The sequence below is a fragment of the Acinonyx jubatus genome, chromosome B2 (genome assembly GCF_027475565.1).
Source record: "Acinonyx jubatus isolate Ajub_Pintada_27869175 chromosome B2, VMU_Ajub_asm_v1.0, whole genome shotgun sequence".
In the NCBI taxonomy this organism is placed as follows: Eukaryota; Metazoa; Chordata; class Mammalia; order Carnivora; family Felidae; genus Acinonyx; species Acinonyx jubatus.
In genome coordinates, this window is record NC_069385.1 from 110,761,476 (window position 1) to 110,788,828 (window position 27,353).

The 27,353-nt window shown below is 52.8% G+C and overlaps 2 protein-coding genes across 4 annotated transcripts; both read left to right on the plus strand.

Moving 5' to 3' along the window:
* The first annotated feature begins 28 nt into the window (after window positions 1–28).
* TREML2 (triggering receptor expressed on myeloid cells like 2) lies at window positions 29–11,527 on the plus strand. Of its 3 annotated transcripts, XM_027057794.2 has the most exons (5): window positions 37–294; window positions 2,615–2,935; window positions 6,570–6,987; window positions 8,005–8,111; window positions 8,416–11,527. In XM_027057794.2, exons 1-5 carry the CDS (start codon window positions 234–236, stop codon window positions 8,508–8,510), a joined length of 1,002 nt encoding a protein of 333 aa, XP_026913595.1. In that variant the 5' UTR covers window positions 37–233; the 3' UTR covers window positions 8,511–11,527. The 3 variants fall into 3 exon arrangements, with proteins under 3 accessions (XP_053078811.1, XP_026913596.1, XP_026913595.1); XM_053222836.1 differs by lacking the exon at window positions 8,416–11,527 and having other exon boundaries at window positions 29–294; window positions 8,005–8,392; XM_027057795.2 differs by lacking the exon at window positions 8,005–8,111 and having other exon boundaries at window positions 35–294.
* On the plus strand, window positions 10,773–22,251 carry LOC106985432 (uncharacterized). Its single transcript, XM_015083618.3, has 7 exons — window positions 10,773–11,022; window positions 11,985–12,348; window positions 12,542–12,874; window positions 14,546–14,621; window positions 15,919–16,037; window positions 17,981–18,078; window positions 18,959–22,251. Exons 1-7 carry the CDS (start codon window positions 10,921–10,923, stop codon window positions 19,205–19,207), a joined length of 1,341 nt encoding a protein of 446 aa, XP_014939104.2. The 5' UTR covers window positions 10,773–10,920; the 3' UTR covers window positions 19,208–22,251.
* Window positions 22,252–27,353: the final 5,102 nt, after the last annotated feature.

Sequence of the window (27,353 nt, forward strand, 5' to 3'; positions counted from 1 at the left end):
ACCAGCGCCGCCCTCGCCCTCAGTAGACTCTGCGGGGCCCCACGATCTGCGGATCACAGTGGGTCCTACAACTTCCTCACTTCCCTAAATGGGCAACTGCGCTTTCAGAACGCCAGGTCCTTCCCTGGCAGACCTAAGTGGCACGCCCTGCAGCGGCCTGGGGCCCTAACCCTGGAGCTGGGGGTGTCCCTGGCCCCCTATTGGCCTGTGACTGTCCCCAACTGGATGGAGCCATGGCTCCCACATTCCTGCTGCTGCTGCTGCTGCTACTGTGGCTCCAGGGCCCTGTCTCAGGTGAGAGAACCAGAGGGCAGGAGAGCTGGCTTGGGGATGAGGGGGGGGTGGGGCGGGGAGAGAGTGGCCTTTTCCTAGACCCTCCCGGCTTTCATGCTTTGTGGGGTTGGAGGAGGAGAAGGATGGGGCTGGCCTAGAGGCTCCTGACCAGAGAACAGTGAGAAGGTTGCATCCCTGTATTTGGCCCCAGGCAAAGCTACCACAGGCTTCACAAACTAAGATAAAGCTCCAGACCCTCTCTGGTTGGGCCCCTTCATCTGCCAGGCCTGCTCAGGACCTCTGACCGTGGACACTCAGTTTCCTCACACAGAAAGCCTCCCTCCCCTGTTGGGAAAGGGCTGTTTGGTTCTTACAAGAATCATTGCACCACGTGTGTGTGCTTTAACTCCCTCAGTTGTTTGTGCCACTACTCCCGTCCCCATCCCCCTGTCCTGAGCGGAAGCGATTTCTGAAGGCCTCACCCACCCCACAAAATGCTCCTTGAGGGGGCCTCACCCATTCCTGCCTCCCTTATTGCCATGGCAACCAAGTTACCATTTCCTGTTCAGTTCTGGTGACTGCCTGTGGGAGGGGTGGAAGGTGGGCTCAAATGGGCTCCAGCACCCTGGAGACCCTTTCCAAGGGCACCCCACCCATGCACCTCCCCTAGGGAGCCTCCTCCTTCTGCTCCTGTGCGGAGCAATCTTGGGGTCCCCCAAACCTCCCTCTCCCCAAATAATTTAGTTTGGTCATTCCTTTCACTTTGTGCAGGGCAAAGTGATGCTTAGAGAGGGTGTTACCTTACCCTGAGCCTCAGCTCTCCTGTAGCTGGGTTGGAAACCGATGTCTCAAATCCTGTGCCGGGTCCTTGGCTATCACAGCTCTGGGCTCTACTGGAGAAGTCTGGAGAGATCTGCATTTTAGAAACGGAAGCACGTGGTGCACTGGCTACGTGCCAGGCACTATCAATGGTAGAACCAGGGTTTTAACCCATATTTTTTTATTCTTATATTTTATTATTATTATTTTATTTTAAGAGAGAGAGAGAGAAGGAAGGGGCAGAGAGAGAGGGAGAGAGAGGATCCCAAGCAGGCTCCACGCCGTCAGCACAGAGCCCCACAAGGGGTTCGATCCCATGAACCCTGAGATCATGACCTGAGCCGAAATCTAGAGGCGGACGCTTAACCTACTGAGCCGCCCAAGCGCCCACCCATATATTTTTAGACTCTAAAATGTGTGCTCTCTACTCTGTCCTGCTGGGGAGAAACGTGTGTATGTGTGCAGAAGGCTCTGGGGGTGTGAAGGGAGTAAGTACTGAGCTTACCTTGGGCAGAGGGGTGGAGGGAGCGCACCACAGCTTTCTCTCTCTCCCTGTCCCCTGATTGCCCACCCCCACTTCTAGTTCCACTCTCTTCCTGCCAGGCTGTGGATTGTGAAATGCACGGACCACATCTTGTTTCTAGGCCGAGACAGTAACATGCTGTAGACGAACAGTGAATTCTTTGGTTTGCACCCCACTGAGAATTGAGATGCATGTCTGGGGATTTGTAATCTATGGATTTTATGCAACTAGAACGTTTTAAAATGAAATACCACGTGAAAGGAACTAAGACAACTTGCTATTTAGAAGATAACTAAAACGAACTTCTTGGTGAATCATTTTTACTCTGAATTTTTTCAAATGCAGGACTTTCTTATCTACCTGAGTTGCTTGTGTTCTGGAATTTTATAACTTAGTGACTTCTGTTTGCGTCTGTGCATCCGTCTCGCTGTGCACCTGTGTCAGTGCCTCTGTCTCAAAGACGTGGGTCTTTCCCACAAGACCCTGCAAATGGGGTTGTTACCTTCCCATTGGGCTAGAAAATACCATGAAGAAAGGGGCTGTGTCAGTTGGAGCTCCCTGAGTGTAAGGGCTGAGTTTCTTCCATTAGTCTGGGGGTCCCTGAGGGCTTTGCCTGTGTCTCCACCATCAGACTGGGACTTCCCTGAGGGCTAGTCCTATATCTTTTGCACCATTCTAGGACTCCCCAGGGGCCCACGACTATTGTCTTCCTCCTCAGTTTGGGAACTCCCAGAGGGCAGGGATAATGTCTACTCCAATTGACTGGAAGCTCCGTGAGGGAGTGGCTTGTGTCTCCCCTCTCAGACTGGGAGCTAGCTGTTGGCCATACCCGTGCATCTCCCCTATCTGACTGGGGGAGCTCTTTCAGCGTAGGACTGTGTCTCTCCCCACAACTGTGAGTTCCAGGCAATATCCACCTCCTCTCCCTTCACCTCGACCTTTAAGAGGCCTCCTTCCCCGCCTCTGGCCAGACCTCGCTCACCAGTAGTGTCTCCCCAGGTGTCCCTGCCGAGAACGTGTACACTAAAGTGCAGCACCTTGAAGGGGAGACTCTGTCTGTGCAGTGCTCCTACAAGAGCCGTAAAAACCACGTGGAGGGCAAGGTATGGTGCAAAATCAGGAGGAAGAAGTGCGAGCCTGGATTCACCAGGGTCTGGACGCAGGGGCCACGCTACCTGCTGCAGGATGACGCGAAGGCCAAGGTAGTCAAGATCACCATGGCGGCCCTCAGGCGCCAGGACTCGGGCCGGTACTGGTGCATGCGCAACAGCTCGGGGACCCTGTACCCTCTGACGGGCTTCCTTCTGGAGGTGTCTCCAGGTGAGCCAGCCCGCCAGGGCACGGGAGGGTAGAGGGTGTCCTCCCTGCCCCAGTCTCCATTCGCAACAGATATAGTAAGAATAATAATTCATCCGTGGGCCTGGGGTGCCGCAGGGTTTTCGCAATTTTTACTGACATCTTCATGGGCGTTATTGGCCCCATTTTACCGATGAAGAAAATGAGATCTAAAAAGCCCTCTGTGGATCTCACCTTGTCCAAGGTCACAGAGCTAGCAGGTGGCAGAGACAGGGTTCATACTTAGGGCTCTGTGTGCTTTGTTTTTATTCCATCTTCTGTTAAATATATATTCACTGCGTCCCTAGCTATGTGCCAGGGACTGTTCTAGGCTCTGAGGATAGAGGGGTGAGCAAAAGCAGACACAGCCCTGCCCTAGGAGAGACGACAGGCAGTCACACATCATCAGACAAATAATTGTAGGTAACCATAAACGTTCTTAAGAAAATAAAGCAGGTCCGTGTTTTATTCAGTAATTCAGTGGTGGAGGGAGCCGTTGAGGTGCTGGAGACCAGAGAGGACTCTCCTGAGCAGATGACATCAAGCAGAGCCCAGCGTGATGAGAGCTTTTTAGCCCTGTTGAAATATGGGTCCTTCAGAGGGTATTCTAGGTGCATGTGCAAAGGCCCTGAGGTGACAAGGAGCTGGGCCTGTATAAGGCAGGCCTGTGTGGCTGGTCCATATTGAGTGTGGGGCAGAGTGGCAGGAGATGAGGCTGGAGAGTCAAACAGCAGCTCTAAAGTCTCTGATGTGGAGTTTGAGTTTTATTCCAAGTAGAATAGGAAGCTATTGGAGAATTTAGAGGGGTGTGTTGTGGCTTGTCTTTAAGAGCCTAATGGCTGTTTTGTGGAGGATGGATTGTGGAAGAGGGTAAGAGATGGGCACAGAGACCCCTGTTGGGTGTTCTGGCTGAGAATGACAGTGTCTTAGAGTAGGACGTGGGCCCTGGAGGCGGGGAGAAGTGGAGGGGCTCAAATCTATGATGTTCAGACCTCCTGCCCCCCGCCCTGTACACTCCGGAGGCAAGACGGGATCTGCTCGTGTGGGAGGTGAGCAAAAGGGACGAATCAGGAGTGACCCTAAGGCTTTCTGTTCCATCAGCGAGGTGCATGACGGTACCATTTATTGAGTAGGGCGAATCTGGAGAGGAGCTGGTTTGGAGGAGAAATACCAAGAGCTGTATTTTGTCCTGTTAAGTTTGAGGTGCCTCATGGAGCCCCAAGTGGGCAGCAGATGTGCAGCCTGGAGCTCAGGTGAGAGGTCAGAGCTGGGGATATACTCGGAAGTATCTCCGTGAAGACAGTTTAAAGTCTAGGGGATTCGAGAAATCTATACAGACAGAAAGCAGATTGATGGTTGTTTAGGGCGGGGGGGTGGGGCGGACAAAAGGAGGAGGTAGAGGAGTCACAGCTAAAGGGTGAGGAGATGATGCAAATATTCTAACACTGGCTGTGGTGGTGGTTGCGGGACTCTGAATATACTAAAGACCATTGAATTTGGTGCTGTAAATGGGCGCAGTATGTGGGATGTGACTGGTGTCACAATGAAGCTGTAAAAAAAATCAAGGGAATGTAGGGGCCCCCCGGGTGGCTCAGTCGGTTGAGCGTCCAACTTCGGCTCAGGTCATGATTTTGCAGTTCATGAGTTCGAGCCCCACGTCAGGCTCTGTGCTGACAGTGGGCTCTGTGCTGACAGGTCGGAGCCTGGAGCCTGCTTTGGATTCTGTGTCTCCCTCTCTCTCTGCCCCTTCCCCACTCATGCCCTGTCTCTGTCTGTCTCTCAAAAATGAATAAACATTAAAAAAAATAATAAAAAAAAAATCAAGGGAATGTAAAAGCTCTCCCTTGAGTGTCGAAAAGGAGAGTTCGGGCCAAGCCCCGAGGTCCCCCCCACCAAATTTATACGATAGGAAACGGCGAGGAACCAGCAAGAAAATCTGAAAAAAAAGCAGCCAGTGATGATGAAATTTGTTATCCGCCCTTCTGCATTCTCCTGATCCCTCTGTATCTCCCTTTTCTGTGGGACTGAGCCGGGGCAATTACTGTCTCTGAGATGTGGAGCCAAATCTCGATCCCCCCTCTCCAGTTCTGCCTTTGCAGGGATACAAACACGGAACGGTTTCGCTTTTCTCTTTGCGCACCCCCTCCCCTTGTCAGATCTCACATTCCACCTCTTAAAGGCCGTTTGGGGAGATTCTGACTTTGCAGACCTTTTCGGTTATCAGGAAAACAGAAAAATCCACAGCCCGTTTAAAAACTCTAATCTTCTAGCAATATATGCCCCTCCACTCCTTCCTGAAGACCAAGCCACCTGGAGTGGGGAAGGGGGTAGCCTGCTGCCTAACTCCCTCTCCTTCATCTCGGCAGGTAGGGAAGGTGGGGTTCTTGGCAGTCTGCTCTCCCTGCCATCCCCTGCCAACCCCCTGGTGCACCGAGGCAGGGGCGGAGGCAGGGGAGTGGTAGTGTGTCTTCACTGCCCACTGTAGGAGTTCTCTCTCTGTGTCGGATGTCACTCTTTTGTACCCAACCCTTTGGGATCCTCTGTGAGGTGGGTGTCCAGATGCTGGCCCTCCCAAGGCACCTACGCGTGAGTTCTCTGGAGGGTCTTTGGGGGTGTCCCCACTGCTGTGGAGGCTGATGGTGGAGATCTGGCTCCAGGTCAGCCTCTTCCCCTATCCCCACTCTCACCAATGTTGCTTGTTCGGGGGTCCCTTGCCCAGAAAGATGGGCACCTTCCATGGTGGCCATTTGGCCCTTTGAAATGTGTCCGTGTGATACACAGTCATGTCATGTGGCAGGCAGCCCATGGCAGCCCTCTCTCTCCCCAATGTTTCTCTCCAGTTTGCTTGTTCTCTGCGGATATAGTTTCCACATTGCCCCAGATGGGACCTGGAGCCTCCTGCAACCCCCTCCTCTTCCACCACCCAAACGCCAACCTTCTCAATAATGGGATGTAAAAGGCTGAGGTGATGGGTGAGGGTGACAGGTGTCTCTTCGTAAGCCCCTGAGAAGGGCATCTGACTCTGCTGCTTGAGGTGTTCTGTGGAATTTGGGCCTTTAGTGCTTCCCTGTGTTTTGTTTTTTAAGTTTGTTTGCTTATTTTGAGAGAGACAGAGACTGTGCCAGTGGGGGAGGGGCAGAGAGAGAGAGAGAGGGAGAGAGAATTCCAAGTAGGTTCCACTTTGCCAGCGCAGAGCCCAACACGGGGCTTGAACTCACGAATCTTTGAGATCATGACCTGAGCCAAAATCAAGAATCTGACGCCCAACTGATGCCCAGTTGCTTCCCTGTCTTCAGTCCCTGGGCCCTACTTGCCAACTATGGAGCACCTGGAAAAGTCCCTGTTCAACATCATAGTGAAGAAGTCTCTTTGGCCCACAGGAATGAGGAGGGTTGGAAGTGACTGGAGGGATGGGGGCGGGGAGGAGAGTGTCCTCTGGGCCCAGGTGGCCCGACAGGGCAGGCTAAAGAAACAGAAAGTCTCTTCCTTCTCCCTGACCAACAGCTGGTCACTCAGCAGAGCAGAGCCCTGGGTACAAGACCCAGGAGGGGAGACGGGGATCCGCTCCCATCAGCGAGACCCCCTCCTGATCTAACGTTCCTCCCTTCTGGCCCCTTAGCCTCCGCCATCAAGAGAAGCACTCCTCTTCCACAGCTGGCCAGTATCCTCCAGAGTGGAATTGTCGTCACCAAGGGCCCAGCCCCCACCTCAGGCCCCGATGCCCCTTTCACCACCAGTGTGACAGTGCTCACACCTGGTCTCTTCACCATGACCAGACTCGTGCCCTCCGCTGCCTCAGGGTCCATCAGACTGACCTCCATGACAGGCTACAGCTTCACCAGCGCTGGCTCCTCTACCATGGGGCCCGGGAGGACCATGGGGTCCCAGACCGTGACTGTGCCCCCCAGCGATGCCGGAGCTTCCTCTGCTGGCCTACTGTCTGTGTCTACCAGGGCTGGGCCCCCGCGTGCCAGATCACCCACCACGGGAACGTGCCATACCAGTGGGTCTCTCATCAACAAATTATCCCCTGACAGGTACCCGGGGGTCGTGGGGCTGAATGACGTTTGACCGGATATGGCAGCTGTTCTTGGGGCCTCCACTTAGAGCCGACCTTCCCTTTCAGGAGGCCCGTCTGGCCTGCTGTTGAATGGCGGGTGGGTAGGACGCCAGAAGCTGGGAAGGAGTGGTGCCATCCATACGGGCTGGCAGTGGGAAGTGAGGGCTGAGGAGGGGTCAGCCTAAGAGTCTGTGGATGAAGAGGAGAAGGTAGGGGCAGGACAAGGATGCGCCTCGGGAGTAGGAAGTGGGAAATGGGGGATGCTTTAAATTGGGTTCCCCCGGAAGCCACCTCTGGGACCAGGAATGCTGGAAAGAGCGCAGGGAAATGAGACAGGGAGCCCGTAGAGAACCTAATCAAGCCACCACCACTGTGGGCAGCGGAGCTCAGCCCATGGGGTGGGCTCTGGGGCCCTGCGTCAGACGCCCACCTGAAGGGCAAGAGAGCTGTGGTATTAATACACCTACTCCCACTGGCCATTGGTAGAGGGCTGCCTGTCCTGGGTGGGAGAGAGGGCTCCAGTAACAAAAGAAAGTCCTCAGGCCAAAAAATATTTGAATGGAGGTGCCCAGGGCTGGTGCACACGGAGTGCTACAGGCAAGGGGTTACAGGCTGTGCGCCTCCCGCATCAGCTGCAGAGGACAGCAGAAGGAAGGGCCGCCACGAGAGGCTCCCACTGTGAGGACAGCAAGACTCTCAATCTCCTCTGTCACAAATGGGGGTCCCTTAAGAGTCCTCGTCCTCAGCAGTGAGCAGGTTTGAGGAAACAGTGGAGGAGATGCTCCCCTCCACCTGGGACTCTCCCCCTGACCCCCAAGCTCCTCACTTCCTCCTGCCACAGCTGGGTTCCCAAGGAAGGGAGGCCATCACCCCGGCCAAGGCCTGTGAGGATTTCTCCAGGTCTGGCTCCTCTCCTGCCGCACGCAGGAAGACATGGGTCTGGGAGGAGGGAGCCGGGTGCTCACCTCCTCCCCGCTCCGTCCTGTCCCCTCAGGCACCAGGATTCATATCCCATTGTGCTCCTGGGGGTGCTGACCTTCCTCCCAGTGCCTGTGATGTTGATCGTGGTCTATGGGTTCTGGAAGAAGAGACACATGGGGAGTGAGTACAGCCCACCCTCCCAGCCTCCTGAGGGCAGAGCAATGGGGCTTGACACGCTTTCCAAAGCGCCGGCCTGCACTCCATTCCCAGGCGGTGTGTCCTCACCTTTGTTGGCCAGAAGGACTGCTTGGCACCCAGGGGAGGGAGGAGGGTGGGTGAACAGGAAAGGTGCCGCATGACCCTCCCGGGGCCGACCCAGCAGAAAGTGGAGGGCAGAGCCAGAAGGAGGGATGGACTGGCCCAGGAGGGTGGGGGGAGGGGAGCACCGGAGCCCTGCCCTTCATCTCTGTCCTTGTCCTCCCAGGCTACAGGGTGTGCGACAATCCTGCTAGAGCCTGGAGGGACCCACTTGGAAGCCCGGAGCCTCCGTGGAAGCCTACTTGGTCCGAGGCCACTTAACTATGGAGTAGGAAAGCTGTTCCTGGAGGGGCCCTAGGAGGCCAGGGGAGGATTAAGATGGGGACCTGTGTGAACTGGAGCCAGACCGATGCTGGACTCAGGCCCCCCCCTTCCCCCCCGCAGAACCAGAGGCTGCTCTTGGCCCGCTCAGACCCCTTGGGCTGCCAAGAACCTGAGAACGCTCAGAATGGAGGGCACCAGGACGAAAACCGCAGGGCAAGCCACCGAGGGGATCCTGAGTCCCAGGCCCCCGCTGGGTGGCAGAGAAGCCTTGTAGAGAGCTCAGGAGCCCCTTGTATGCAGCAGAGGGGAGCAGACGGGTGGGCCGCTGCTCTCTCCCCATCCCGAACCCTGTGCCCTCAGCCGCCTTCTGCTCCCCTCAAGCTTCCCCACGTGCTTGGGGAGGAGAGAGTCTCAGAGGCAGCTGGTGTCTTAGGGGCCCCGCCCTGGAGGAGAAGAAGGAACAGTGACCAAGAGTTGGAGATCCACAGGGGTTTGGCAGCAGGGGACCCCAGAGCGGCCTAAGCCCCCCACCCTTGGGGCCCCGCGCCCTCTGATGGGCCTCTGGATATGCCCTGCCTTGACTGCAGTGCCTGTCCCTGAAGTCCTGGGAGCCAGCCAGCAGAGGCCACCAACCCACTGTGGCCTGTCACCCATTGGCAGGCCCTCTAGTTGTGACCAGGCCGCCCAGAGCCCCTTGGCTGCAGGACCAGCCTGTCCCCGGACGGGGGCTGTACTCAGGGCTCTTCCCCTCGGTTCCCAGCTGCAGGCCTGAGCTCTCACAGAAGGCGGAGGGCCCTCCAAAGTCCACCGCAGGGGAGGCCATGGCTCAGAAAAGGGTGGATCGCCCACCCGCCCCCAAGGACTCATTGTCCCCTGGGAAGAGAGGAGCCACGTGGGACCCAGCAAGGACAGCCTGGAGCTGAGCACAGCCTGGAGGAACGCCTGGGGCTGGAGGAGGGCAGGGAGTCTGGCCTCTGCTTCACTGGCCTCTGCTCAGACTTGGCCTCGCCTGCCGTGAAGGCTGGAGAGTATGGGCTGGATTCCTCCCCTGGAGCAGGGGCCCTACTAGTCTGGAGCAACTGGAATAAGCACCTAGGGATCAATGTGGCATTTCCACTCTCCCCCTGGAGCAGGGCCCTCCCAGGAGGGACAGCAGATGTCATTGTCAGGAGAGTGACATGGCCAGGGCCTTGATGGGTGGCTGGGGGGCCACCCCAGAATGGAGGTGGGGAGACAGGAAGGGACAGAAGGGACAGAAGGTAATCCTGGAGGACTGCAGGGAAGAGGCATCTCTTTTCTGCGTCCAGAAGGGGGCACTAGAGGAGGGACTCAGATTGAGGAACCCACAAGCCCGGTGTCAGGTCATACACACACGCGCGCACTCAGAGTGATCTCGGTCCTCTCTATCAGGAGGGTGTGCCCACGACCTTGGTGTGCAACTAGGAGGGGGTTCATTTCCCTGGGGAACACAGCTCCCCCAGAGCCCCACTCCATTCAAGATCCTGCAACAGCACACTTACAGCCCCGCCTGTGGGAGAGCCGCAGAGGGCTCAGGACGGGGACTGGGGGATGCCCCCTGTCACTGTGTGACCCTGTGCAAGTAACTAACCCTATCAGACCTCATTGTCCTCTGTTGTGAAAGAGGACACTAACTCTACCTCCCAAGACTGCTTTCAAGGATCAAGTAGAGTGACAGGAACCTCTTACCACCGAGTAAATGCCTCCTGATTGCTCGTCCCCAAGCTCTTCTCCAGCTCTAGCGTATGCTTTGTCCACACTAAAGCCCTCTGGGCCCTATTTCTCTGTTGTGCCCTAAATTGAAAGGGGCTAGGGAGGGCAGAGGGACACACGGGCAGGCCTCAGGCGGTGGGTGCTGGACCTAGGCAGAGGCCTTCGGCTGTGCGCTGATGTCAGGGTAGCTGTTAGGGGACCCCCCCCATCCCTGTTTGCTGAGGATGAGGGGCTCCCGGAATTGGGTGAGCCTGTACCAGGTGCCCACCCTTGGAGCCTGCTCCCACGTGAACTCCCCAGGAAGGATACAGGGTACTGGGAAAGGAATACAGAGCCCCCGCCCCGGGTCTCCAGCCCTGTTGGGGCCTGGGTGGCCTCTTTGGACCTCCAGTGCTCTGGGACATTTTCCTGAAAGCCCCAGCCTTTCATTTTTCTCCTTGTCCTTACCCTTTTTCCCCTGGAGCTGCAGGAGGATCCAGATCCTCAGGAGATCCTAGGCAGGGGGTGCATGGGGGTGGGGGTGGGGGTGGGTATCACACAGGCTGCTGCTGCTGTTGTTAGTGGCTAAGGCAACAAAGCTTCCTGAGCAATCGACTGTGATGACAGGACACGCCCGTGGAGGGCTTCCTGTCGTGACCAAGGGCCGGGACACGTAAAGAAAACCCAGCTCGGGGGGATGTCTGCTCTGCGGAACATAGAAGACACATCTGTCACCGTGGGACACACGCGCTCCCACTGGAAGTCCAGCAAGCAAGCCTCAAGTTCACGGTCCTCCCAGGTGGCTGCAAAAGGTTTCTCAGTCTGCATGAAACTGAGTCGGTGTACCGTCCTCCTTCAGGCTGATGGACTTGTTACCCCAGGGCTGGGAATAGGGAGAGCGGAAGGCCTCCTCTGCCCGCCCCTCCCCCCAGGGGGCTGCCTCAGCTGCAGAGAGAGGCCTCACCAAGGGCAGTCCCCCTCCCAGGGTGGCCCGTCACCCCTGACCGGCTGTCGCAGGCTCCAAAGCCCCGGCATCTCCTTGCCACCCTGGAGAGCATCCTGTCTTCAGATCTTTGCAGGCCTGAGCTTCCTGTTGACCTGTCCTTCTCTTCCCTGCTTGGTCCCCGGGCATGTTAGGCCTCCCGTGCTAACCTCCACCTCAGAATCTGTGCCCCCACAAACCCGACCTGCCACACTGCATTTTTACAAGGTGTCCTCCTTTCTTCGTTGTCTATTAACTATACACAGCCTGTGGTGATTGTTATTCCGTGGCTCTTCTAATGACAATTATTCTTAAAAACGTGCTTGATTACTGTGGTCTTTGGACAAATGCTTGGGGAGTGATGATGGCAGGCTGGGAGCTGGGGACATGGGGTGACTGGGGTGGGGAGACTCCCCTCCAGCCTCCCCGATCCTCTTCCCCCCCTGCCAGTTATGCTCCCCCGCTTCATTCTTTCCCACCCTTGCCAGAATATTCCCTGATTCCCTGCACCTCTTCCTGGAAATGACTCTCCCTCTCTCTTCTCCTCTGCCCCTCCAGTCCCCACACAACCCCCCCAGCTCCCAGGCAGGCCTGGACAAGAAGGCTCAGACCACTGGGCACCTCCAAAGGTCCCCTAACTGGGTCACTCCCCGTCAGCCACTGCTTTACCGGGTGGGGAGGAGGTAGCTGAGGGCTGGGAGGAAGTGGTCAGCTAGAGGGGAGAAAGAAAGGAGAAATAGGTTCTGCTTTCACCAGAGTTTCTTCCTGGGCTTCCACAGCTTTCTACATCCCAACCCCAGTGTGACAAGGAGGAAGAGGCTGAGCACAAGAGAGCCACAGCAGTAGCCGCAGAGTCTCCTGGAGCCTCAGTCCAGTCTCGGGGTTGTCGCCTTTCGGGGCTCACGTGTAGCACCTGCAGCGGGAAGGTCCCCTCCTCCCAGGCCTCCTACTGCCCCGTTGGAGCACGCTTCTTCCCCCGGACCAGCGAGGGTGGCTGTGCTGAATCCCCACCCCTGTCCCCCAGCCAGAAGCTCCCTGTCCTCGGGACTTCCCTCTCCCACCCCGGCTCAAGAAGAGGGCCCATGGCCGGGGGGGGCACACACCTGCTGCTATCTGTCCTTCTGATGCTCCTGGCATCATCAGGTGATGAGGACCAAGGGAGGGAACAGGGCAAGAGGAGGGGGAGGTGGCCGGGTGAGGCAGGCCAGAAGGGGACAGGGGCGGGGTGGGGCTGTGGCCTGAGGCTGCCTCTGGGGCCCTTTCTGCAGAGGAAGGCACCTATCTCCTGGCCCTGCAGTGGCAGATGAACTGCTCCCCGACCCGAGTTTCTTTTCAGGCTCCTGGGAACAGAAGTCACCGTTGCTGCACAAACTGGAAGGGGAGACGGTCTCCGTGAAGTGCATGTACCCGCCCTGGACAGGTTCAAACATGATGAGAGTCTGGTGCAGGGACATTTCAGCAGATACTTGTATCGTGTTAGCCTCCAACACCAGGCTCCCGAGAGTGTCCAGGGATCCTCGAAACTCTATTCAGGATTATTCCAGTTTAGGCTACTTCATCGTCACCATGACTGAGCTCAGGGTGAAAGACTCTGGATTTTATTCATGTGGATTCTACAAATCCTCAGAGATCTCTGTTCTCAGAAAATTCCGTCTGGTGGTATCTCGGGGTGAGTTCTTGCCCTTCCTCGTGTGGTCCTCAGCCTTCCTAAACCACAGGTGTTAGAGCTAGAGAAGACTCTAAAAGCATTTTCTTCTTGGCTCTCACAGCCAAAAACCAGTGCCCTTTGCCCAAGGTCACCGTGAATTAAAGGCAGAACCAGCAGAACTCAGACCTGCTGGCTCACTTGGTTCTTCCTTTCCCATCACATGTGTCTCTGAACAGTTTTGTTGCTACCAACAAGACTCGTCCGTTGATTTCTAATGACTGTAAGGCTCCCTCAAGTTTGACGAGACTGGCTGGTGACTGGGCCACTCCTGGGCATCCCCACCCCTGACCCTAACCCCTAACCTTCTCTCAAAGGGTTGTGCTTGAGTCCCAGGAAGCCAGTTGGGTTAACAAATGGCGGACAGGCAGGAGGCAGCCAGTCAGTGAGGCAGACGTGGGGCTTCGAGGGTGAGGTTGGGAGGTGCAGCGGCCGAGGGGTCAGAAGACATGGGTCCTCACCCTGGCCCTGCCCCTTATAGTCGAGAGACCATAAGCCTCAGGTGGGGAGCTTGGCGGTGCTCCCCATCTGAGGCCCCAGGTGTATTTCTTGAAAACCTCCGAGTGGTTGGGGCACCTGGGTGGCTCAGTCGGTTGAGTGTCCGACTTCGGCTCAGGTCATGATCTCATGGTTTGTGGGTTCGAGCCCCACGTGGGGCTCTGTGCTGTCGGCTCGGAGCCTGGAGCCTGCTTCAATTCTGTGTCTCCCTCTCTCTCTGCCCCTTCCCCGCTCATGATCTGTCTCTCTCTGTCTCTCAAAAATGAATAAACGTTAAAAAAAATTAAAAAAAAAAAAAACAACCTCCGAGTGGCAAAGCCTGCCCGCCCTCCCCCCCACCCCCACTGAGTTTCTCTGTGATGGCCAGAGCCTGAATGGCATCTTCCCAGACCCCTGCCCTCCTTCCAAGCCTGCTCAGCCATTCCGTGAGCTGGGCACCCAGAGGACGCAGGTCAGCTGCTTGGCCAGTCACCGCCTAAGCCGTGGCTCACCGCCCTCCCCCATGTAGGGCAGGGGCTGTACTCTAGAAGGGGAATCAGAAACCTTGAGACCCACTCCTGTGCTGGAGGAGCCCACAGCGCCCTCCCACCCCAGGAAGGCAGATACATAGGTAAAGGGTTAGGAGGGTGGGTGGTGGGCGGCATAATGGAAGCATGTTGGGTGGCGGCCCAGTGGAAGGGAGAGACCAGGATGGTGGAGAAAGCAGTGGTATGGATTCTCCTGGAGGACTCCCCAGAGGAGGTGATACCGCCTGGGCCTTACTGAAGGAGCAGGACCCCCAGACAAAAGTGGGGGCAGGTGGGAGGGAAGCATTATGGGTGGAGAGTACATGATATGTTCAAAGAACACAGAAAAGACTGTGGAATATAGCCAAGTGATAGTGTGGTCCTAATCTAAAGCCACTTGCATGGTGGCACTTCACTGTGAGGAAAACCCAAGAGACATGGGTTCTGCTTTCACCAGAGTTTCTTCCTGGGCTTCCACAGCTTTCTACATCCACATCACTCAGAGTAACACCCCCACTTGGCCCAGAGCCCTGTGTGGGCCCATCCTCCCCAGGGCCACGGGCTAGAAGTGGGGAGCCTGCAATGCGGAGCAAACACATGGGAGTGCTCCTCTCGTGGTCGTGTCTTTCAGCTACAACCACGCCCACCACCACGAGCACCAGGAGCACCACAGCCTGGACCTCCGCCGCCAGCCCTGTCACCGACAGGTACTGTCACCTGCCTCCCGGTCCTCTCTGTCCTCCACTTCCTCCCCCCCCATGGCCGACTGTGTGAAATGCCTCCAGCTACCGCATGCCCATAGACGCCTGGCTCTCAGGGGGGCAGAATGCTTCAGGTCACTTGCTTCAGGCCTCTTGGAGCCTCAGTTTTGTCATCTGCAAAATGGGGCCAGTGGACATTCTCACCTTACAGCAGGGTTGCTTACCTTGGGCAAGGCTGACATTTGTTGCGAGGGGTGTCCCGGGCGGCAGCGTCCCTGGCCTCTGCCCATGGGACAGCAACAGCACAAACCTCCCTGAGACCACCCAGGTGTGGCAACCAAACCAAAATGTCTCCGGACACTGCCAAGTTTGCCTCGGGGCAGAACCACCGTCTTACGGAGTTGCCGTGAGGATTAAGTGGGATTGTGTCTGGCCCAGCGCCAGGCATGTGCCCAGAGCTTCTTCCTTGGCCTCTCCCCTCTTCCAGCCACAGGCGTCCGGGGGAAGGGGGCACTCTGTCATTACTACAACCCCCGGCCTGATTTCTTCTCTACCCCTGCCTGATGGGTTCTAGGCCCCGACCCCCCGGGACTGACCTGATAGCCGCTCTTATTCCAGACTCCATCCTCCCTGCCGTCTCTCCACCCACCATCACTGCGATGGGAACCCGGGGCTCTCACAACCATGGTTCCTTGCTTCAAGGCAGTATGTCCAGAAACCAGGTGGAGCTGGTCATGGAGCTGAGAGGTGTCCCTAAAGTGGCTGCCTCCGGGGCTTAGGGCTTCAACGCTTGCCACCCTGGGGAGCCTGCTGTGGTGTGACAAAGCCTGTCTTTGTGTTCTGCTTTCGACTTAAGACAGGCCCTATCCAGATGTGTTTATCATGTGGCAGAACTGTGGGTCACAGGAAACCAGTGTTCTCTGAGAGCTGAGCGCCTCTCACAGGCAGGCTGAGGTGACAGAGCCGGGACCAAGAATAGTTTAGGGGAGCAGGTTGGAGGGGTGAGTGCAGACCCTGCAACAGGGGCCCGGGGGCAAGTCAGGGGATAGCAGCCAGAAAAGGGAAAGGGAGCAAAGACAGCAGGCATTGGTGCCATTCCCCTTTCACAGAGGAGGAAACATAGCCCAGACGTGGCTAGATGTGCATGGCTTACGGGGCAGAGTCCTTGACCATGGGGCTGCCTCCTGGCCAGCTCAGCGGGAGGGGCTGTCATGACCACCACACACGTGGGGAGAGGGATGGCTTCCCCGCAGAAGGTTGGCTCCCACTTTCCTCACCCTGCTGGCTGTTCCTTATTCCCAAGCTCCGAAAGCAATTGGCGTCTCATCATTCCCACCTCGACGGTGGCCGTCCTGCTGCTGCTGGTGCTCATGGTCCTCATGATCCTGTACTTCAAGAAAGCCCGAGGAAGTGCCGGGAAAGGTAAAGCCCAGAGCTGGCTCAGAGCAGACCACTGAGGGCGTGGCCATGATGTCCTCGTGCCCGCGAGCCGTGAGGACCAGGCTTATTGTGCCCATTCTACCACCAAGGAAATTGAGGCCCGCAAGACAAGGTGGCCAGGATCCCCTGGGTGCTCTTGCTTTGCAGAACAGCAGGCAGGATCATTCTCTTCAGAGGCTCAAGGTCAGCTTCCTCTAAGCCTAACTTGCCTAAAATTGGGCATTCTGCTATCATTTTGGGATCGTATAATTTGCCATCTTTTTATAGGTAAGGATTTACTTTTTTTTATTTTTTAAAAAAGCTTTATTTCTGTTGAGAGAGGGAAAGTGCAAGCAGGGGAAGGGGCAGAGAGAGAGAGGGAGACAGAGAGACTCTGCACTGACAGTGTGCAGCCTGACACAGGGCTCTGTCCCACAAACTGTGAGATTAAGACTTGAGCCAAAGTCAAGGGTTGAATGTTTAACTGACTGAGCCACCTATCGTGAAAGATTTTTAAGCAAATTTATCTAAAAACCTTTCTGGTCAACGGTATTGGTTTTTAATTGTCACTATTGTTTTTATTTATGTTTTCTTAATTTTCTTAATGTTTTATTTATTTTTGAGAGACAGAGAAGGGGGAGGGGCAGAGAGAGAGGGAGACACAGAATCCGAAGCAGGATCCAGGCTCTGAGCTGCCAGCACAGAGCCTGATTCAGGGCTCGAATCCGCGAGCCGGGAGATATGACCTGAGCCGAAGTCGGATGCTTAACTGACTGAGACACCAAGGCGCCCCTGGTTGCCACAGTTGTTTTTAAATTTTGTCTTCCTAAAAGCACAAGAAGGACTTTTTAATCTTCTGAGTTGTAAGTTTTTAGCATTAACCTTTGTGCAAGGCTTATCAGATTAGTGCCTTTCAATGATTCCTGCCTTAGTTTTTGTTGTTTGGTTTGTTTAGCATGTATGTGCTGTGTATTTATTAACCATATAATCCAGTGTTGTGTCTGTTGACAAGATTGAAATGTGGAAGCAAGTCAGGGTTATGCTGGGCCGTATTGATTTTAATTTTTCAAGCTATCAAAATCCTAACGTAGTAATGGATTGTAAAATTAAAAAAAAGTTTTCTTATGTTTGTTTTATTTTTGACAGAGAGAGAGACAGAGGGGGGCAGGGGCAGAGAGAGAGGGAAACACAGAATCCGAAGCAGGTTCCAGGTTCCAAGCTGTCAGCACAGAGCCCGACGTGGGGCTCGAACTCACAGACTGTGAGATCATGACCTGGGCTGAAGTCGGACGCTTAACCGGCTGAGCCACCCAGGTGCCCCGGATTGTAAAATTTTCTATCCGTATTTTTCAAACTGTGCAAAGCCAATTTAGTGGGTCACAATACTATTTCCATAAAACAAAAAAGAAAGGTAAAATGTCACAGTGGTTTGTACACTCTGGAAGGACAATATTTTTTCATTGGACTTTTAGGGGTGGGGGGGGCGCATGTATGCGTAGGAGTGTGAGTGTGTGTATTCGTATGTGCCGGAATAAGATAAAATGTTTCTCATTGTGGCTCCTGGCCCAAAAATTTGAAAGACGTTATAGATAACTTCCCCAGCAAATAGATTATACTTAAATTGATGTTTCAGTTTGGAACTTTCAGTGACTTGAGTTGATTAAGCTTACCAGTTTTATGCAAATGAGCCACAGGCCACCAGCTTGATTTGCTCCTTATCACTAACCTCTGCTCCCTGGACACTCCTCTGCACTGGCCAGGGCCTGCGACCCTACTGTGACCTCCCTGCAACGTCCTGGGCAGGGTGGGATTTCCGGGCCGGGGCCCCAGCCCCTCCCCTGCCAGGGTCCCCTCTGCCCAGAGGGGGCCTCCATCACCTCTGCCTTCGCAGGAGACTGGAGCCTAGGGAGCGGTCCCTGCCCCAAACTGGACTCTTTTCTTCACAGGTGAGGACAAACTCCACGTCTATGACAACATTTCAGTCCAGAGGGAAAAGACCACTGAACACCGGGAAGACTCCTCGTCAGGGCAGAGGCGATCTCAGGTTTCCTGGTATCTTTGTTGTCAGTGTTACTGTCTTTTTTAGCTCCCCAGTTTGTGTTTACTTGTAGTTTCTGTTCAGTCTGGGCCTGGAATCACGTGTGACTCCTCATGTTGCCTCATCTGCACGTACCCATTGCCCCATATTTCCCAATTCAAACCTCTTCAAGAGAGAGAAGTTGACTGCTTCAGCTTTTGACCTTCACCCCCACAAGAGACAGCTATTAATGGGGGTCCATCCCATGGGTCCAGAGCCAGCCTATGGCGTGGCTTCCATCAGTCCAGTCGGCTAGGGGGAAGAGGGCCTCACGGCACAAGCATGGCTCCCTAAGTGCTCTCTCTTCGGGAGCTGAGGGCCGAGCTGTTGCCCTTGGGTAGGCGTGTCTTGTCTAAAGATCTGAGACTCTTAAAACCACAGAATCGCAGGATTGGGAGGATCTAAAGCCATCTGGTTCAACCCTCTGTAATGCTGGAATCAACTCTACAAATGGCACCCCTACCAAGTGCTGTTCTAGCTCAGCACTACTCAAACTTGAGTGTGCATAAAAGTCACCTGGCAAACGTGTTCAAACAGAATTTCTTGGGCCCCTCCCCCAGAGACTGATTTAATAGATCTTGGGTGGAACCTGAGATTTTAACAAGCTGCCAGGCAATGCCGGTCCATGGATCATACCCAACGTAGCCTTCCTTAGCCTATTCTTAAACATCGTCAGTGATGGCAACTCTGCTGGCTTCAGCTATTCCCAGAGGCTCTGCAAGGTCCATACTCTGTCCCACGCCTTATCCCTGTCTCTGTTCTCCACCCAGCTCTGGGCAGCCTGGGGGCCACTGACCATTCCCAGCTATGATCTGTACAATGAACATCTATCTTCTTTGATTCCCAGGGCTCCAATCAACAGATGGGCTCTGACGAGGACTCTGGGGCCATTTGCTATGCTTCACTTACCCACCTGAACAACTTTGACCTTGAGGACTCCATCTATGTCAACACCCACCCCAACCTGAGGCCCACGCCTGACCCCCTTCTGACTGTGGAATATGCCAGCATCTCTGGAAGCAGACCCCAGCCCTCCAACTTGACTGCCCTGGAGGGGGAAACTCAGGAGCTGAAGGCAGACTTCACTGGGCAGTGAGCACTTAATAAGTACCTGTGAGGCATGGGGTTGCCCTACCAGTGATACGGGGACTTTGGTGGGACAAAGATGGTCCCAAACCAGCAAAAGGTCATCCCTTCCTACAAAGGAGGTGAGGAAGGGGGAGGGGAAGAAAGTCCTTGTCACTCCAGAGGAGAGAAGCTTTGAGTCTAAAGGCTGTGCTGGGCAGGCTCTGGGGCCCATAGAAGGGGTTTCTAGACACCTGCCTGCTCCCCTCCCCAGGGTCTAGGAGGAGGGCTATTAGAGCAAAGTCCAATTAGATAGGGTCTGGATCCCAGTGCCTCTGAGTGACCCAATGTTCGCCCCACTCTGTGACCCTCACTTCCTTCCTGACCAGGGGCTGTGAAACCCTGACACACTGTGCAAGTTCCTCTTTGGTGACTCTCCTCATGAAACCCCCCCCTCCACCCCCAACTACCTCTCAGGGCTGCTAAGCCAGGCTGGAAAGTTCTTTTCCTCCACCAGAGCTCCTTCCTGACCTCCTGATTTTGATTCTCACAAATGACCCTGCCAGTATGTGGGCAGTGTCCTCCACTCAAGAGTCCCTCCTAACACTTGGCCTTGCTGGGCAGGGGTGGGAGGCATGAGAGCTTCTTTCCTTATAGTGGCCCCCGAAGCCACTGTAGGGAACTGACCTGGGCTCCCTCCCCTTCCATGGAAACCATCAACTACCTTGCTAGCTTCATCTCCAACAGAGCAGGCTGAGGGCCACCTCCTGCTTTGCCCAAGTACACTTCCACAGGGCTCTTACGGAGACATGGACCCTCTTTGATTCTGCACCTCCAAGGAGTGACTCTGGATTGTGGGAATTCTAAGCCATGGGGGCAAAGGGTGCTGTCCTACCATGTCATGGGAAAGATTTCTTGAATTGCCGATTCATTACTTCTCAAGGGTGACATTTAAAGATCATCAAATCCAACTGCCAGTGGGAGCCCAGATCCCTTCTGCAAAATTCCAGTGAGTCATACAGTGTCTGTCCCAATCTCTTGGAGGACAGGGGATTCACCGCTTATTGGTCAGTGTGAATGGTTTTGTCAGACAGGAACTTGTTTGCCATCAGTCACAGTGAGACATCAGCTTTGCCTCCAGGATGGGACCTGAGAGTGTGGCTGCTTCAGGGCCAGGAAGGGAGAGGGGTTGGAGAGGAAAAGGGTGGGTGGTCTGAGGTCTGGCAGGCTGGGGTGTGATGATGAGGTCTTCTTCAGGGAGGAAGGCAAAGTAATTCCTTGTCACTTGTGACATCCCAGGTTCTCAGTGTTGAGGATGTGGTTCTGTCCCGAGTCTGTGGCTGTTGGGGACATCTGGGAACAACCCCGAGTTGAAAGAGGTGGAGAACAGGATGTTCTGAGCATCACCTTGGCTCCTCAGGTCTCTTCCCTGCCCTTCCAGTGCTCCATACTTGACTACCAGAGGCTGGGCACCTGCTGTATCCTGACCTCTCACCCTACCCGGCCTTGCTCTGAGAAGGCCATCAGCACTGACCTACGGCCTCATTAGACCTCTGGTCCTCTGTTGTGCTAGGCTCCTGACAGTGCCTCTTGGTCTATATTTTAGTCTACATACCTACTGGGGGAGCCCATCTTCACCATGGTCTTCTCGACTCGGGTTTCCTGGCTATAACACCACGAGCCATCCCAGGGGTTAGGTTCCTCCCGCCACTGTCCAAAGCCAAAGGATTTACTCAGACTAGAACCCCTGGAGTTATAGGCATTACACAGTATTTATAGGGGCCTGCTGACCTCCAGCCACTGCTCAGGGGCGGTGATTAAGTCTAGTAAGCCAACAATTATGGAGTGTTTCTTATAGCCACATTCCTCTACATACCTTAATGGCTTAAACAACCTCATAAGGTAAATGCTTTCCCTTCATTTTAAAGATGGGGAAATTGAGACGCAGACAGTTCAGTAATTTCCCAAAGTCTTATAGCTAATAAATGGTGGATCCTAGACCTGAAATTTTAGCCACAGTGCTTTTGGGTCCCTGTTCCCATTGCATGTACGCATGCACGCACATGCACAGTGGGTAGACGTATGACAAAATAGTAACACCAAGCAATCATGACAAGAGCTGAAGAATGCTAACGGTGCTAGGAGAGGATGGGAATCGTGACCTTTTCTGATAGAACTCCAGGAGCCAAGAGGGGATGGTAGGGCTGTGGCTGCTGTAGCTGGGGAGTTTGAGGAGAGGGATTCTTGATTAACCAGTGTCCCCAGATAAAAAGGCCTGGGTCCCTCCTGCCCACAGTGCCCCAGGGAGGGGACCACCCCTTCTGCCACCCAAGGCTCAGGCCCCACAGGAGAGAGATGCTCTTCGACCCTGGGGACACCAGCGGCTTTAGGCACCATCCTCGGAGGGCCTGCCACCCACTGCCAGTTGGACCCTCCCTTCACCTTGCCCCCCACTGTGCTCTTTATGCATGCCCCACAGTATGTCAATGTTTTGTTCATCGACTTGTCTGTTTTCTGTTTTGGTCAGTGTTTCAAGCCACTAAGGTTTGGGATAGTTTGTTACCAATAAACAATAAATAATCAAACTGAAGAACCAAGACAAAGTTGAAGAACAAATGGAAAAGGAGATGGTCTTACCTGACCGGAAACCAAGACTTAGTGTGATGTTCTCACAACCACAGTGTGATCCTAGACTAGAAAATCGACCAGGGCAACAGAATTGGGGGGTGAGAAGTGGGAACCTGATTTTCTGCCAGAGCAGGCATATGAAACAGGGGCAGAGGAGAGGAATATGCCATGGTCCGGGAGCAACCATCTATCCATATGGGGAAAATAGAAAATTAGATTCCCATCTATGTCTTACACAAGAATGAATTCCAGGTGGGTTACAAATCTCCATGTCAATAGCTGAGCAATAAAATGTTTAGACAAAAATGTAAGTGTTTTCATGACTTCAGGGTACAGGAATATTTCTTGAGCAAGACATCAAAAGCGCAAACCATAAAGGGGAAATGTGGTGTTTGACTATATTAAAATGAAAAACTCGAGTACAAAAAGAAGACACCAGAAATAAAGTGGGAGGAGAAGCCGCCGACAGGGAAATGGAATTTGCAATGCATATAACTGATAAAAGATTAGCAGCCAGGATTTATAAATTAGTAAAAGGACACACCATTTTTAGTGGACAAATTATAGGTGAGAAGAAAATCACACCCAAGAAAATGAAAAACATAAGTAATGGTTAACTTCATGAGCAATCAAATAAATTCAAATCTCAACTGAAAACATTTCTACCCAGTATATTGGTTGGGGACTTCAAATATGTCTGTAATGCTTCATATGTAGATACAGAAATATAGGAACAGATATACGTATAGATTTAGATATAGATATAGATACAGATATAGACATAGATATATAGATACATACCTCGTATTTTTTAATTCTGAGAGTTCATGATAATAATCACAGTCAAAAATCTAGTTCTGTGAATGAATTTAGGCACCCCAAATGGCATTTTCTCTGTAACAATAAAACCATCAGGCAAGTGCTGTTATCAGGTTCCTATTACATCAGGAGGTTATGCAACATAGAACAATAGAAAAAAATGTAAGCATGGCAGGATATGTAAATTTTGGTGCTAAGTAAGTCTACTGTAAATTTTTTTTGATGTTTATTTTTGAGAGAGAGAGACAGAGTGTGAGCGGGGGGAGGGGCAGACACAGAATCAGAAGCAGGCTCCAGGCTCTGAGCTGTCAGCACAGAGCCCCACGTGGGGCTCGAACTCACGAAGTGCGAGATCACGACCTGAGCTGAAGTGGGATGCTTAACTGAGCCACCCAGGTGCCTCAGTGAAATAAGTTCTTAATGTAAATTCTAAATCCCAGCACAGCTTCCCAAAGGTCAGAAACTTGGCTGGCCTTCTTTTTCTTAACCACTACTATCTCTTCTGCCTGAGCTTCTTTCTCCCTGGAATCTTTACAGATTTCTCAAAACAAGCCCCTTCTCCCACCCACTGCGGCGGTCATGCATGTAACAAATCCACAGGCTAGATTTGGTGAGGGTCCTTTCAAGGAGCTTCATTCAAGGAACCCCAGGCTAACACCAACAAAAAGTCATCACAACAATCTGAAGCTTTACTCTGTCCTTCAAGGAAATTCACGAGTCCTTACTTACCTTGCTGTCAATGGCTGGCATCTACAGGCTGGCTCACCTCCAAACCCTCAGCCAATCTCTCCTCAACCTAGGTTTCCTGGCCCTCCCCCTGCTGGTCATTAGTGTCTTCACTGAAGGAGTATGTCTCCTCAGCCAAAGACTCAGAAGTCAAGAAGCCGAGCCTGAGCCGGAGGAAAGAATGGATCCTCCAAATCTCTCTGGTCCCTGCTGTTTTAGGTCTTGTCTTCCAGGCTGAGATATTTGAGTTCGTGGGGAGGGTCTGGCGATGTGGGGTGGAAGGGTGACTAATGGCGGGTTCTGCTACATGACTTGGAACGCAGAAGGAGTGGATCGCAGCCCGAAGCTTCCTGCAGCTATAGAAGTGTTGAGATTCACCTCCCAATGCACCACAAAACATTAGCGTTTTAAGAGACATTAATAGGTGTCATGTGAAAATAACCCATGCTAGGAACATATTTTCTTCAAACATTTTAACGTAAGGAAAAGGAAGTTGCGCTTATCACAATTTGTAGAAGTTGGCTCTTAGAAACTCTTTTAATATCCATTAACGGGAGGTTGATTAAGAAGTTATGCTACATTCATACCAAGGAATATAATGTAGACATCTGTTGATATGGAGAGGTATTCCAGATAGATTAAGTGAAAATGCCACAAAATAATATGTCTAGCATGAACTCCTTTGTGTTTGTGTCTCTGTGTGACCATAGCAAAAAGGCTAGATGAACAAACACTAAAGTATCAGTAGAAATTATCTCCAGGGAGTGGTATTAGAGTGGAGGAAAATTCCACTAAGTAAGATTAGGCGGACTGGCTCTGGAGCCAGACTGCTCGGATCTAAACCTAACTTCCACCTGTATGAGCTGTGTGGCCTCAGGAAAGTTATTTAACTTCTCTGGATCTTGGTTACCTGGAACAATAATATTACCTACCTCACAGGTAATGGCGAAACACATTTAAGGTGTTTAGAACAATGCCCCACACATAGTAAGCACTCAATACATTCTTGTCTGTTTTTTCTTCTTTTTTTCTATTCTTTAGTTTTTGTTTTGAGAGAGAGAGAGAGAGAGAGAGAGAGAGAGAGAGACTGAAAGTGGGGGAGACGAGCAGAGGAAGAGGGAGAGAATCCCACGCAGGCTCCATGCTGTCAGCACAGAGCCCCATGCCAGGCTTGAACTCACGAACCGTGAGATCATGACCTGAGCTGAAATCAAGATCGGACTCTTAACCAACTGAGCCACCCAGGTGCCCCAACTCATGTATTTTAAGTGCGGAATTATGGACAACTTTTACCTTTTTAAAAAGTTAATTTTTATATTTTTTCATACAAAAATTAATTGACTACAGTTTTCAAAAGATTTTTAAAATGCTAAGCACATTTTATATAGTTATTATGATAGAAATAAGCTCCCTCTGAATCTGCGTGCTACATGACTGTGGCAGGTGATCCTGGGGCAAATTGCCTGTGGCTTGAGGGTGCGATGTTTCAACTGCACAAGGAGTATTTACCAAGGAATCATGGACATCACCGATGTATTTAACAACCCTATTGAATAAGCGTTTTATCTTGCTGTGATTTCAGTACTAGGTCTTTAAAAATTACCTGATTTTTCTAAATTGTGATTTTAGGGGCGCCTGGGTGGCGCAGTCGGTTAGGCGTCCGACTTCAGCTCAGGTCATGATCTCGCGGTCCGTGAGTTCGAGTCCCGCTTCGGGCTCTGGGCTGATGGCTCAGAGCCTGGGGCCTGTTTCCGATTCTGTGTCTCCCTCTCTCTCTGCCCCTCCCCCATTCATGCTCTGTCTCTCTCTGTCCCCAAAATAAATAAACGTTGAAAAAAAATTTAATTGTGATTTTAAAAATTCTGCTTAAAAGTTGTTTTGAAAATTATCAAATTTTGCAGCAACGAATTTATCTTTAGGACTGTCATTGCTTTCTACTCTAATCCAGGCATAAATGTAACTCTGGCGCTCCTGCGGATTGTCTGAAAATTTAGAGTACTTTTAGAAGGGTTTTGTGGTCAGATACTGTTAGGAAGGGCTGGTCTAGATGCACATCGGTCTCAGGATTTACTTCCTTGTTGATCCCAGGCTGCCCAACGTGCTCCGGGTGTAGAGGGAAGGACTTGTGGACTGACTCAGTCCGGGGCATTACAAGGACACAGCACCACTAGGTGGGGTCCACTCAGTGCTGGGGGTGGGAATCCGCCCTACTCAGGAGGAACTGTTTTCTTTCTTTTAAGAAAGGCTGCAATTCTTGGGGCGCCTGGGTGGCTCAGTCGGTTAAGCGTCTGACTTGGGTTCGGGTCATGGTCTCATGGTTGGTGAGTTCGAGCCCCATGTCAGGCTGTGTGCTGACAGCTCAGAGCCTGGAGCCTGTTTCGGATCCTGTGTCTCCCCCTCTGTCTCTGCCCCTCCCTGGCTCTCACTGTGTGTGTCTCTCTCTCTCAAAAATTAATAAACATTAAAAAAAATCTAAAGAAAGGCTGGAATTCTCTAATAATTCTCTTTTATTTTTAAGGCATTTTGTTTCTGGCCATGGCAAGACCCATCTTCAGTTGGCAGATCCCTGTGGTCCAAGCCTGGACCCTCACTTCCACCTTAACAGGTGTCCTGACTTCTCAACTCACACTCAGAACAGAGGCCCAGATGTGCCTTTCTGCCTGAGATGACCAGAAATGTCCCCAAGCTCTCTCTGATGACTCATTTGAGGGTCTTCCTTCACTCCCTGAACCCAGGGTATAGTCTTAAAATCCTGCCAATACAGATTTGCAATATCAACATCACTTCCGCATCTAGCAACAAAGGGGCAGTGACTCCTGTGCTCAATGCACCTTCCTAGCACCTAGCATGGAGCCTGGCATATGGTAGGAGCTTGGAAAATAGGTGGAATAAATGAATGTGCCCCTGGGAAGAGGGCTCCAGGCTCTCCCACTTCCTGGGTAAGAGGGAAAGGAATGCCCGGGAGGGGGTAGTTGTAGGGCAAGTTCCCTTCCAGGAGCAGGCAGCAAGCACAAGAGAGTTCAATTGCCGATCATTTTAACAGGGTTTGCATAGAGGAGTGGACAAGGATGAGCGGGCCACCAAGGGATGGCGATGCATCCAAAGACAGGGAGTGTTAACACCCCAACTTGAAAGAGCAAGGAGAGAGAACTGTGTTCTTGGAGCCAAGTGAGAGCGGGAGCCGTGGAGGAGGGACCACCAATCAGAGTTATGGCTCCAGAGGAAGGCAGCCACTGTGTGAGCCATGGCAGACATGGAGGGAGTAGGGGAAAGTAAGTACTCCAACTTATTTCTCCTCCTAACTGCCAACCCCTGCCTGTAGCTCCCTTCCACTAGACCCAGCAGTAGTAACCCAGGGGACCAGGCGCTGGGGTGATGGAGTCCAGAGGGGCAGCCTCCCAGGGGCAGAGCAGGACTGAGCAGGGATAGCATGGGGCAGGGGTGGGGACAGGAGTGGAGCACGGTCAGCGGGGGTCAAAGGCAGCAGAAAAGTCAGTCCAGGAGGGCTGGGAGGAGGCTATTCATGTCTTCTGGTGATCAGACTCAAATGGGCAGTTGAAGAGCGTGAATAACAAAGCTCTCCCTAAGAAATGAAAAGGCTTCTGCACAGTGAAGGAAACAATCAGCAAAACTAAAAGGCAACTGACAGAATGGGACATATTTGCAAAAGACATATCAGATAATGTATAAATCCAAAATCTATAAAGAACTTATCAAACTCAACACCCAAAACACAAATAATCCAGTGAAGAAATGGGCAAAAGACATAAATAGACACTTCTCCAAAGATAACATCCAGATGGCCAACCGACACATGAAAAAATGCTCAACATCACTTATCATCAGGGAAATATAAATCAAATCCACAATGAGATACCACCTCACACCTATCAGAATGGCTAACATTAACTACTCAGCAACAACAGATGTTGGTGAGGATGCGGAGAAAGAGGATCTTTTTTGCATTGCTGTTGGGAATGCAAATCGGTGCAGCCACCCTGGAA

What these genes read in the sequence shown, in the direction of transcription:
- TREML2 (XM_053222836.1), top strand. Translation starts at nt 234, where the DNA reads ATGGCTCCCACATTCCTGCTGCTGCTGCTGCTGCTACTGTGGCTCCAG. An exon ending in GCTCCAGGGCCCTGTCTCAG is followed by an intron (nt 295 to 2,614) that starts GTGAGAGAACCA and finishes GTGTCTCCCCAG; the next exon opens with GTGTCCCTGCCGAGAACGTG. An exon ending in AACAAATTATCCCCTGACAG is followed by an intron (nt 6,988 to 8,004) that starts GTACCCGGGGGT and finishes CTGTCCCCTCAG; the next exon opens with GCACCAGGATTCATATCCCA.
- LOC106985432 (XM_015083618.3), top strand. Translation starts at nt 10,921, where the DNA reads ATGTCTGCTCTGCGGAACATAGAAGACACATCTGTCACCGTGGGACAC. An exon ending in GCCAGCCCTGTCACCGACAG is followed by an intron (nt 14,622 to 15,918) that starts GTACTGTCACCT and finishes CTTATTCCCAAG; the next exon opens with CTCCGAAAGCAATTGGCGTC. An exon ending in CCGAGGAAGTGCCGGGAAAG is followed by an intron (nt 16,038 to 17,980) that starts GTAAAGCCCAGA and finishes TTTTCTTCACAG; the next exon opens with GTGAGGACAAACTCCACGTC.